Source organism: Dreissena polymorpha, chromosome 3 (genome assembly GCF_020536995.1).
Source record: "Dreissena polymorpha isolate Duluth1 chromosome 3, UMN_Dpol_1.0, whole genome shotgun sequence".
Lineage (NCBI taxonomy): Eukaryota > Metazoa > Mollusca > Bivalvia > Myida > Dreissenidae > Dreissena > Dreissena polymorpha.
This window is the reverse complement of record NC_068357.1, coordinates 25,072,399-25,085,253: the sequence shown is the minus strand read 5'-3', so window position 1 is coordinate 25,085,253 and position 12,855 is coordinate 25,072,399. Positions and strand designations below refer to the sequence as shown.

Below are 12,855 nucleotides of genomic sequence, written 5' to 3'. Positions count from 1 at the left end.
CATCTGTTAATCCTGGCCAACCTTCATGTCAAGTTTGAAGACTCTAGGTCCAAGCATACCAAAGTTATACCATGAAATAAGAACTTTAACATTTTTACATTCAAGGTCACAGTGACCTTGACCTTCAAATGAATGACCTTGAAATGACCAGTGGTTACTAACTAGTTATGGCCAACCTTCATGTCAAGTTTCAAGACTCTAGGTCCAAGCATACCAAAGTTATAAGAACTTTAACATTTTTTATATTGAAGGTCACAGTGACCTTGACCTTCAAATGAATGACCTTGAAATGACCAGTGGTCATCTGTTAATCCTGGCCAACCTTCATGTCAAGTTTGAAGACTCTAGGTCCAAGCATACCAAAGTTATACCATGAAATAAGAACTTAAACATTTTCGAGCACGCCGCCACCCCGATCGCCCGCCCGCCCCCCCCCCCGCCCGCCCGACAACATCAATCTATAAGCCGAGATTTTTTCGAAAAAAATCCGGCTAAAAATTATGATGGGGGAAAATAATTATTATTGAAGGATAAAATAGACAAAAATATAATAATATATATTGACATTTATTTACTAAGATCAACCAAGCATATATTATAAAGCAATAAACAAATTGTTGATGAAAAAAGAGTAAAGACACGCATTTATTAACGAATAAAACAGGCAAACAATACATAAACAAGAGGGCCATGATGGCCCTGAATCGCTCACCTGACTAACCAAATACAATCCCAACCCAGATTGTATCAAGATAAACATTGTGACCAAATTTTATAAAGATTAGATGAAAACTGTGACCTCTATTGTCTACACAAGGTTTTTCTATTATTTGACCTAGTGACCAAGTGTTTGAACCCAGGTGACCCAAATACAATCCCAACCCAGATTTCATCAAGATAAACATTCTGATCTAATTTTATAAAGATTGGACGAAAACTGTGACCTCTATTGTCTACACAAGGTTTTTCTATTATTTGACCTAGTGACCAAGTGTTTGAACCCAGGTGACCCAAATACAATCCCAACCCAGATTTCATCAAGATAAACATTCTGATCTAATTTTATAAAGATTGGACGAAAACTGTGACCTCTATTGTCTACACAAGGTTTTTCTATTATTTGACCTAGTGACCTAGTTTTTGACCCCAGATGACCCAAATACAATCCCAACCCAGTTTTCATCAAGCTAAACATTCTGACCAAATTTCATAAAGATTGGATGAAAACTGTGACCTCTATTGTCTATACAAGGTTTTTCTATTATTTGACCTAGTGACCTAGTTTTTGACCTAGTGACCTAGTGAAGTTTTTTCTATTATTTGACCTAGTTTTTGACCTAGTGACCTAGTCTTTTACGCCAGATGACCCAAATACAATCCCAACCCAGATTTTATCAAGATAAACATTCTGACAAAATTTCATGTAGATTGGGTGAAAACTGTGACCTCTACTGTCTACACAAGGTTTTTCTACTTGTTGACCTACTTTTCTACCTATTGACCTAGTTTTTGACCCTATATGACACAAATACAATCCCAACCCAGATTTCATCAAGATAAACATTTTGACCAAATTTCATAAAGATTGGATGAAAACTGTGACCTCTACTGTCTAAACAAGGTTTTTCTATTATTTGACCTAGTTTTTGACCTAGTGACATAGTTTTTGACCCAAGATGACCCAAATACAATCCCAACCCAGATTTTATCAAGATAAACATTCTGACCAAATTTCATAAAGATTGGATGAAAACTGCGACCTCTATTGTCTACACAAGATTGTTCTATTATTTGACCTAGTTTTTGACCTAGTGGCCTAGTTTTTGACCCCATATGACCCAAATACAATCCCAACCCAGATTTTATCAAGATAAACATTCTGACCAAATTTCATAAAGATTGGATGAAAACTGTGACCTCTACTGTCTACACAAGGTTTTTCTACTTTTTGACCTAGTTTTTGACCTAGTGACCTAGTTTTTCACCCCAGATGACCCAAATACAATCCCAACCCAGAAATTATCAAGATAAACATTCTGACCAAATTTCATAAAGATTGGATGAAAACTGTGACCTCTACTGTCTACACAAGGTTTTTCTATTATATGACCTAGTTTTTGACCTAGTGACCTTGTTTTTGACCCCAGATGACCCAAATACAATCCCTACCCAGATTTCATCAAGATAAACATTCTGACCAAATTTCATGAAGGTTGGATGAAAACTGCGACCTCTATTGTCTGCACAAGGTTTTTCTATTATTTGACTATAATTATGTGACCTAGTATTTGACCTAGTGACCTAGTTTTTGAACCCAGATAACCCAAATACAATCCCAACCCAGATTTCATCACGATATTCATTCAGACCAAATTTCATAAAGATTGGATGAAAACTGTGACCTCTACTGTCTAAACAAGGTTTTTCTACTTTTTGACCTAGTTTTTGACCTAGTGACCTAGTTTTTGACCCCAGATGACCCAAATACAATCCCAACCCAGAAATTATCAAGATAAACATTCTGACCAAATTTCATAAAGATTGGATGAAAACTGTGATCTCTACTGTCTACACAAGGTTTTTCTATTATATGACCTAGTATTTGACCTAGTGACCTAGTTTTTGACCCCAGATGACCCAAATACAATCCCTACCCAGATTTCATCAAGATAAACATTCTGACCAAATTTCATGAAGGTTGGATGAAAACTGCGACCTCTATTGTCTACACAAGGTTTTTCTATTATTTGACTATAATTATGTGACCTAGTATTTGACCTAGTGACCTAGTTTTTGAACCCAGATAACCCAAATACAATCCCAACCCAGATTTCATCAAGATATTCATTCAGACCAAATTTCATAAAGATTGGATGAAAACTGTGACCTCTACTGTCTACACAAACAAATTGTTGACGGACACACACACACACATACGGACGCTTGACATCACACGGTCACATAAGCTCACCATGTCACATCGTGACAGGTGAGCTAAAAACAAACTATTGCAGATGCATTAAAAGCCGTGAACGACAAGAAATTAACAACACCCTTCCCTACAAACACACAATTATAGCCGAATGCTATAACCGACTGCCTGCAGGAACTCGCGGATGGTCTTATCTCCATTGCTGTACTGTTGGCATAAAGTCAATAGCGTACTCTGGTGAGTTGTCCTGGTCTTCCTCTTCTGTCTAAATTCACATGAGCCGCACTTTTTCGAAAATTAATGAAAGGCGCCGATCATGACACAACTTCTCATCATTATCTAAAATAGCCAGTACATTAAAGGACCTTGAATATAATTAAATTAAGGTGCGAGAACATATTTCCAAACTGCCTTGTGCTGATTAAAGAAGTGTACCGGCCTTTTGTTCACAAGTTGTTAATGATGAGATGCTTGTGTGAATTTGTCTCGCACAATTTAAAGTGAGATTATATGATTTTTATATGTGTTAAATTGTACTATATTGATAACAACAGCTGTCACAATAGGATGACTTATGCCCCCTATAAACGCTTGATAGAAGTTATGAGCTTTTTTCAAAACCTAAACGAGATTTCAAAACCTAAACGCGGACCCTAAGTTCAAGGTCAAGGTCACAGGGGTCAAAATTTGTATGCAAATGGAAAGGCCTTGTCCATATACACATGCATGCCAAATATGAAATTGTATCTGAAGCAACATAGAAGTAATGAGCATTTTTTCGAAACGTAAACGCAAAGTGTGACGGACAGACAGACAGACAATCCGATCACTATATGCCCTCCTTCGGGGGCATAAAAATATGTTACAATAACACAAACTAGGCAAGAAAAATTAAACATTGGAAGACAAATTTCATAAAATGCAGCAAAGACAAATTAGCGCCCCGAGCTGATTGTGACGAAGATATTTCTTACATATTTTCCTACAATAACCGATGCATTTGTCTTTTTATTAGGATTGGACCAAGTGTTTGTGTGTCGTATGAATAGATATCGGTTTTTACGCATTTTATATAATTTCATAAATATTTGACAAAATCGTGCATACTCTCCGTAAACACTCAAAATTACTTTCTTATTCTTACTTGAATCCCTAAAAACGGCATAGCGGAAGAAACCCCCTTTCACATTTTGCATACACATCATTTCATTATGGAATTGGGTTTGTTCCGCTATGGAAGGGGGTTTATTCCGCATATGCAAAACTAGCGAGGGTGTTTCTTCTGCTATTACAAAATGTGAAAGGGGGTTTCTTCCGCTATGCCGTTTTTAGGTAAGGGTGTTTCTTCCAGTGGAGGTTTCTTCCGTACACCAAAATCAGTTATATATATATCGAAAGCTCGCTGAAAAGATGTCAACAATCATACGGGTGCACTAGAGTAGTAAAAGTGGGTTGTAAAAAGGGGGAAATAAAAAGCTAAGAAAATTTAAGTTAAAGTCAGATATTGCTTGAATAGCATATTTAATTAAGAAATTACAGAAACATCTACACTGTAACTCCAATATAAAGCGCTCCGTTATAACGCTGAATCCAATATAACGCGGGGGGTGCTTGGATCCTGTTTTTTCTCCAACCTTCCATTTCTGATTCAAATCCATGCAACTTCATGTATTTTCAGAAAACTCAAAGATGGCAGCGATCACAACTTGATTACTTTATTCAATCGTCCATTTATCCGAGTTTAATCGCTTTAAGGTTAAACAACACCGACAGCTAATTGATGTTAATCTGTTGTGTAATGTCAATAAAGGTGTGAAAAACTCGTGTGTCAGTGTTTATTACATGTATTCCTTATCAGAGTGGTTCGGTGCGCTAATTTCAATAAGTTAGTGCAAGCGGGATAATTATCAAATTAAAGTTGTTCAAAAAGATTAAAACATTCTTACTTTTATATGCTTGCAGTTTGACTATATTAAAAGAGCGGCTGTGAAATATACTGCACACAGTATGAAACACGTTTTTCTGTCATTTCATTATCATTCTAGTATTTAGGCATTTAATCTTTCAGTCTCGTGTACGAAAAATTAATTAAATAAGGCCATCCTTAAAAAATTGTTTGTTTGGCATAACCCGACCCAGGTAAATTTGGGTGGGTAGTTAGGTAGGGATTTTTTTTTTTGTAATTTTTTTTTCTGACATTGAAATCCGACATATACCAAACTGAAAGGTAATTATCAAATTGAGCTCCAAGTCTTCTGCCTCATGAAAGGAAATTGGTAAAGATTTTTCTGCACCGTCATTATCACCGCACGTGTATTCGTAAGTCTATTTTTTTCTATAAAGAACTTCGAAAATATAATATAATCGACGAAAAATACTTTATCTGAAAACGACAGTCCAAAAAATTGTACGCATTTTGCACATGAAATAAAATGTGCATATCGTTTGACTACAGAAAATGAAAACAAGTAACCTAGCAAATACGTAATTAATATGAACTATTTGGTTGACATATTACTTTACAATAGCATAGTTTGTGAGTAAAAACAACAAAGTAATTATAACATTTTAATTTCAATCAAGAACAGAAAGATGCAACATCTTCGACATGTAAGTATTTTTTTAATTATCATCCTTTAATTCAGATCGATAGTCGGTAGAAATTTGTAAAGTGATCAGCTTAAAGATAATTTATTGAGTGTTACGCTTCTTTTCATTTGCTTATTTTTTATACGACTTTTGCCATCGGCCGTTATATTGTAGGCAGACGACAATATCAACTGTGTATTCCATTATCTGCGCATGAATGACCCAATATTACCCAATAGCGAACTCAATGGTGATTGGCCAGCTACCATATGCGCTTCAAATTGTTCATGGAAACAAAGAGAAGAAGAGCACCGCCTTGTGGGTGCAGACTGCTCATCTATTTTCTTTTTAAAGGTGAAGGGACTCTCATTTTCAATCACAAAGGAGGGAGGGGTGGAGTGAAGAAGGGTGTATAGTGTGGGGTTGTGGACATTTATTACATTATCTTCCAAAAAAGCGAAAAAAAAAAAAAATTCGGGGGCGGGGGGGGGGGGGATGTGGGCGATGGGGGGGGGGGGGGGGATTTTTGGGTGCGATGGTTGGACAGTATTTCAAACATAACCGTTTAAAAAAAAAATGGGGGGGGGGGTGGGGTATAGTGTGAGGGTGTGGTGGTAATTGGTGAGATGATCTTAAAAAAAAAAAAAAAAAAAATGTAAAAAAAAAAAATTGGGGGGGGGGGGGTGGGGTGGGGGGGGGTATAGTGTGAGGGTGTGGTGGTCATTTGTGAGATGATCTTAAAAAAAATAAAAAATAGGGGGGGGGGGGAGGTGGGGGGGGAGGGGGGGTAGGGCACGGGGGACGGTTTGGGTGGAGTCTATTGTGGTATGTCAGGTAAGACTAGTTTCGTCAAAGTATCAATCAAACCTAATCATAAATAAAGAAGTTATGGCAATTTTAGCAAAATTTAATAATTTGACCTTGAGAGTCAAGGTCATTCAAAGGTCAAGGTAAAATTCAACTTGCCAGGTACAGTAACCTCATGATAGCATGAAAGTATTTGAAGTTTTAAAGCAATAGCCTTGATACTTAAGAAGTAAAGTGGATCGAAACACAAAATTTAACCATATATTAAAAGTTACTAAGTCAAAAAAGGGCCATAATTCCGTAACAATGACAACCAGAGTTATGCAACATGTCCTTTTACTGTACCCTTATGATAGTTTTTGAGTGATTCCAAGTATGAAAGCAATATCTATGATACTTTAGGGGTAAAGTGGACCAAAACATAAATCTTAACCAAATTTTCAATTTTCTAAGTATAAAGGGCCCATAATTCCGACCAAATGCCAGTCAGAGTTACATAACTTTGCCTGCACGGTCCCCTTATGATAGTTAATAAGTGTTGCAAGTATGAAAGCAATAGCTTTGATACTGTAGGAATAAAGTGGACCTAAACACAAAACTTAATCAAATTTTCAATTTTCTAAGTATAAAAAGGGCACATAATTCTGTCAAAATGCCAGTCAGAGTTACATTACTTTGCCTGCACAGTCCCCTTATGATAGTTAGTAAGTGTTGCAAGTATGAAAGCAATAGCTTTGATGCTTAAGGAATAAAATGGACCTAAACACAAAACTTAATCCAAAATTTTCAATTTCCTAGTATAAAAAGGGCACATAATTCTGTCAAAATGCATGCCAGAGTTATCTAACTTTGCCTGCCCAGTCCCCTCATGATAGTAAGTAAGTGTAACAAGTTTGAATGCAATAGCATTGTTACTCACTGAGAAAAGTGGACCTAAACGCAAAACTTAACCATAATTTTCAATTTTCTAAGTATAAAAAGGGCACATAATTCTGTCAAAATGCACGCCAGAGTTATCTAACTTTGCCTGCCCAGTCCCCTCATGATAGTAAGTAAGTGTACCAAGTTTGAATGCAATAGCATTGATACTTTCTGAGAAAAGTGGACCTAAACGCAAAACTTAACCGGACGCCAACCCCAACGCCAAGGTGATGACAATAGCTCATAATTTTTTTTCAAAAAATAGATGAGCTAAAAATAGTTTTAAAAAAAAACACTCAGAATTAAAATGGCTGTTGTTTTCCATGAAATTTAACGAGATTTACGCATATTTGCAAATTATATTTTTCTTGAGCCAAATTCGCTATACTTTCGCAAATGGCGAACGACAGCGCGAGCCATGTAATAGTGAGCATTTATTCCAATAATAACACGTTCGCAATGCTCGCGCTGTCGTTCGCCATTTGAGTCATTTGCGAAACTATTGAGAATTTGGCTCAAGAAAAATCTAAATTGCGAAAATGTGAAAATCTAGTAAAATTTCGTTGAAAACATCCGCCATTTTAATCCGGACTGGTATTCTATATTTGTCTCTTTGTTTCAATGAAAGTGTTCGCAATTTGAACAGTTAAAGAAACCCGGTCTGTACCCGATTAAACATGCTCGACCTTATTGTTAATGAAGTGCGCATGGTAGCTGGCCAATCAGCATTGAGCTCCCTTACACATGACATGACGTTGTCGAATGACACGTGAGAACGGGTGGAGCTATCGGATAATATTGGGTCATTCATAGGCAGATGTTGTATAATTTGAATACACATTTAATATCGCCGTCTGCCTCCAAAATAGCGACCGGTCGGAAAGTTGTATAAAGAGATAAGCAAATGAAACAAAAACGTGACAATACCCATCAATAAATATTTCTAAACTGACCACTTTTTATCTTTCTACCGAATATTTACCGATCTGAATTACAGAGTGATAATTAAATAATTAGTAATATGGTGATAATATTACACATCTCTGCCGATTGCTGAATTGAAATGAACGGTGATAATTAATTAATTAGTTTTTTTACTCCCAAACTATCCTGAACGACAGCAGTGTATTTTAATTAAAGGGATACGAGAAAAACAAGAGCGGTTAAATTGTATTTAAAGTCTAATTAATCGCATATGCATATGTCAAATAAATAGGCGACTCAAATAAATACTGGAACGCGTTATGTTCATTGCTATTCTAGATATCCTTGAAAGAGCATTCAATTAAATGACGCAAAGGATAAAAAGCGGAAAGAAAAAATTTAGCGGAAATTTTCGGCGAGCCAAAAATTTTTTTTTAGAAAGTAACAAAAAAAAACATTCAGTCGGGCCGATTTTAGTGGGTCGGTCCGGTTATGCCAAACAAAAGAATTTTTAAGGATGGCCTAATCTAGACAATTTATTTACATGCTAACGCAGTATTCACTTTCATTTTTGCCCTGTAACAGAAAGTCCCCGTGAACCACGTTTTTTGCATGGGTATGTCGAAATAAAACACTTCTTTGTACATGTATCGTATTGCATTCAATCTATATTTAAATTCGCTCGTCCAATGAAAGCTCTTCCCCATAATGCACTGTTCTCTTTACACTTCTAAAAATGGCATATTTATATGGTTGTGTTTATGAAAGTTTTAAACATATTTATCATCATAAATGTTCAAGATTATTATTTTTTAAACTGATATTGTTACTTTATCGGATTATCGGATAAATGAAGACATTAGAAAAGCGGTATGTATACTGTTAACAATACGATTCGGTATATATGCCGATGACAGCACAGCATGGCAATAAACATGACCTATATTATAGGGTATACTTTACCTGTTTTTTACAGCTCCCTGCAATAAATGAGCTCAAAATTTATAACGCGGATCCGTTTATAATGCTGTTTCGTGGCTTGGACCCCATTTATTGGTTATATTGGAGTAACAGTGTATTCTAAAAAAACGGGAATGTCTCGCCTACATGTAGATCTGGACCTTTTGCATGTATGATTTCAAGTTTACCATTCAAATGTTGTCCCCTTACTAAGGCTCAACTGGTCATTGTTGGTTCGGGTACTGCTTAAATGTACCCCAGCAGTGTTTTTTTTCACCTATAGGGGAATGGTGGCGGGGCCGGTCCAAAGGGGAAAAACGCGTCCTTTTTTAGGCAAAGGGGAAAATTAAGAAGTCATTCTTTTACATGTAATGATATTTATTACATGAATACACATGTATGTATGAATGTAATATTCACAGCTGAATGTCTCTGTTCTTTTTCTTAAATATATATCAATGATTTGTTCAACAATTTAGTTTCAGTCAATTCAGCTGTCATGCACAGTATCAGTTTTCCAAGCCAATTAGTCCAATTGGGATTTTTTTAATCAATAAAATGGCAAATGTGAGGCCAAATTGGAAATGTTTTTATCAACAAATATTGACACAATATAGATACATCAGGCCTTTTCTTGGCCATTTTGGAAAAATTTGTAATTCATGAAGTCCACTGATTTGGGAAAACCTAATTTAATATAACTCTTTATAACAGCGCCCTCACACTACTTTGGGGGAAGGGGTCCGCCGCCCTTAGGAGGGGGAATTTTCGCGGCGTTTCCCTTTTTGGGGTATTTTAAAATTAATCTTGCACTATTACATTTGTACATGTTTGCACTATATTCATTGCATTTTTCATAATTTAAGATGTTTGCAAAGATCAAATTGAAATAGAATTGAGATATAATAATCATGAGACACATCTTTCTATTTAAAAAAAAAAAAAAAAAAAATTTTTTTTTTTTTTTTTTAGGGGGAATTTTTCCCCCCAAAAGGGGAAAAAAGTATACTTTTCAGGTGGGGGATTGCCGCCGAATTTCGGAGGCAGATTTAATAGATTGAGGGCCCTGTTTAATAATAAAAAATCATATTAATTAAAGTTATATACCTTGTTAGTTGTTTATAAAATGAATTTGAGATATATCTATCATGAGGCAGTTGTTTCTAAAAAATAAAAAAAATAAAAAAAATAAAAAAAAATAATTTCTTTTTGTTTACTTTTGAAGGGGATTTTTTCAACAAATTTGGGGGAAAATATATACTATTTTTGGAGGGGAATGGGTCCGAATATCGGCCACGAAATTGCCATAAAAAAAAACACTGCCCAGATACTCTTAAGCAGTGCTCCAGCTAGGCCTAAATCGAAGGGCGCTGCGCCCTGCCCTCCCGAACCTCCGCCCTGCCCCCCCGAACCTCCGCCCTGCCCCCACCCCCCCCCCACAAAAAAAAAAATTTTTTTTATTTTTTTTTACATATGATAATTCATAAATCTCTTATTACATTGTAATTAGTTTAATCTTCATTGTAGACATTATATTTGAATGGTTTAATAATAATGGGAATAATACAATTATTTATAACATATAAATGAACATGCAATAGAAAGCATTCCAGAAAGACCCGCGCGCTCGAACATGCCCTTTTCACAAAATACTGCGTGTCGAAAGTGCCCTTTTCACAAAATACTGCGAGTCGAAGTGCCCTTTTGACAAAAAAGCCCCCCTGCCCTTTTCAAATCCTAGCTGGAGCACTGCTTAAGTATACTTAAATGTACCCCAGGTACTGAAAATATACTAACAAGTACCCGGCCAATTTAGACTGAACCAGAGGTTTATTCTCGTCCAAAATCTGATGTTGTTAAACGCGCTACGAAATACGAAAGAAAATTTTCTTTGAACAAAACCTGCCTCAACATGTTTTTTTATTAGGATTTCGATAATATAGAGTTCATTTAACAAAGTATTGACATAAATATTAACATAATTAATTTGAAAAAATAGCCAACAACGACCAATTTAGCATTAGAATTCCCGGATATGTTTCAGTATATTTTCCGTAACCGGAAAACATTTCACTATACTTAAGAGTACCCGGGGTACATTTAAGTAGTACCTGAGCAGACAATGACGGGTAACCAGACAATGACCAATCGAGCCTTCCTGATTTATTTATTTTTTCACCTTGAAATTGAAGTATTAGAAAACAGTGAACATGCGGATTATGGAATTTCCAAGACCAATATTCCCTTTCTAAGACAAAATTGTGATGCAATAGTAAATAACATTACCCGTTATTATGACTATGCATGATATACAACTGGCTAATCTATGGCGTTCTGTCTTCTGACATCTGTGCATTGCTATTACTAATTATTAATCATGAAATCAAAAGACAACATTAACATATATTACCTCATTTTGAAAAAATCCACCAATTCGCACAAAGCTTAAATGAAGTCATCCAAATTTCGTAAAACAAAGATATATGCGTATAAATTAAAATCAATAGTTATAGTTGTATTAGTCTTCCGTGTTGATTTTACTCAGACGCCATATTGAATTTATTCATGCAGTGAATAATAACTAAATTTCATACAAAAAAAAAACAACAACAATGATAATGTTCTATATATTCATGATAGTATTTCAATATTTAAATAAACTATTAGTTTGTATAGAGTTTTTCTTTTTTATAATTTTATTTTTACACTATCGCAACAGGTTGCAAACAACTAAGTATTTTTTTTACCGCGTCATCGCGTTAGGACCTGCGACCCTTGTTTATGTACTGACCTATTTATGTTCTAAGTGTTAACATAAGAAACGTATAAATAACGTTTATTTATATTATTGTAATAGTTTGCTAGTTATTCATTAATTGCAATCCATTATACGTAAGTAAAGTTGAACGACATTACCACTTTTCAATGTCGCGAATGTTTAAGTAACAAAAAGTCATTTCGTTGGTAAACCGTAGTTCAGGGGGTGGATCGTACGCAAGTAACTGGCGTGGCTTAAGTGAGAAAAATAGTAACTGTTGTTCAAAATGGCGGTTAACGAATGATTTTTTAATGTTTTCGTCGGAATTTTTTTAAAGGTTTGTACATTTACCATACTTATTTGATATTACACTTACGCGCAGGACGATCTACTGATATCCATTTAACCTCGGTATAAAACCTGTTGATGCATTATCAATATTTAAAAAGTTATTGAAGACTTAATACGCAAGTATCCCTTTGTTTACGATTTACACGCTTCAATGTATGTGCATTATTATGCCATATATAAGGTTTTCTCAGCAGTTTTCATGCAAAGGTGGACTCAAGAGCTATCATAGTTTACCTTGCATGAACGCCAGGATGCTTCCAACAGGCAATCGCAATATATGCATCAACATTCGAAAATTAACCCCCATTTCCATAAATGTTGATCATAGCCCCACTTTCAGTAACTGGTATTTATGTAAAAGTCAGAGCACACAGATAAAAAAGGAAAACAAAATAAAAATACGCATGTTTAGATCTGCTTTTTTATAGGTGATGTGTTACTATAATTTGTGGAGTCATAATACAGTGTACGGGGGCATAGACAAAAGGACAATATATTTTACAATACACGTGCGGACGTTTTGCTTTTATTTGCGCACGAATTACATGTATGTGCGCACGTATTGATGTTTATGTGCGCATGTTTAACGTTCTGCGTGCGCACGTTTTACATT

General features: G+C 35.5%; 1 protein-coding gene across 1 annotated transcript in view; it reads right to left on the bottom strand.

The window, feature by feature from the left end:
- Positions 1 to 11,690, bottom strand: part of LOC127873330 (vasodilator-stimulated phosphoprotein-like) — a 56,679-nt gene extending 44,989 nt beyond the window's left edge. Inside the window, exon 1 of the mRNA XM_052417174.1 lies at positions 11,544 to 11,690. Coding sequence (XP_052273134.1) covers positions 11,544 to 11,548 — 5 coding nt within the window. The 5' untranslated portion in view covers positions 11,549 to 11,690. The remainder of the gene's footprint in view (positions 1 to 11,543) is intronic.
- Positions 11,691 to 12,855: the final 1,165 nt, after the last annotated feature.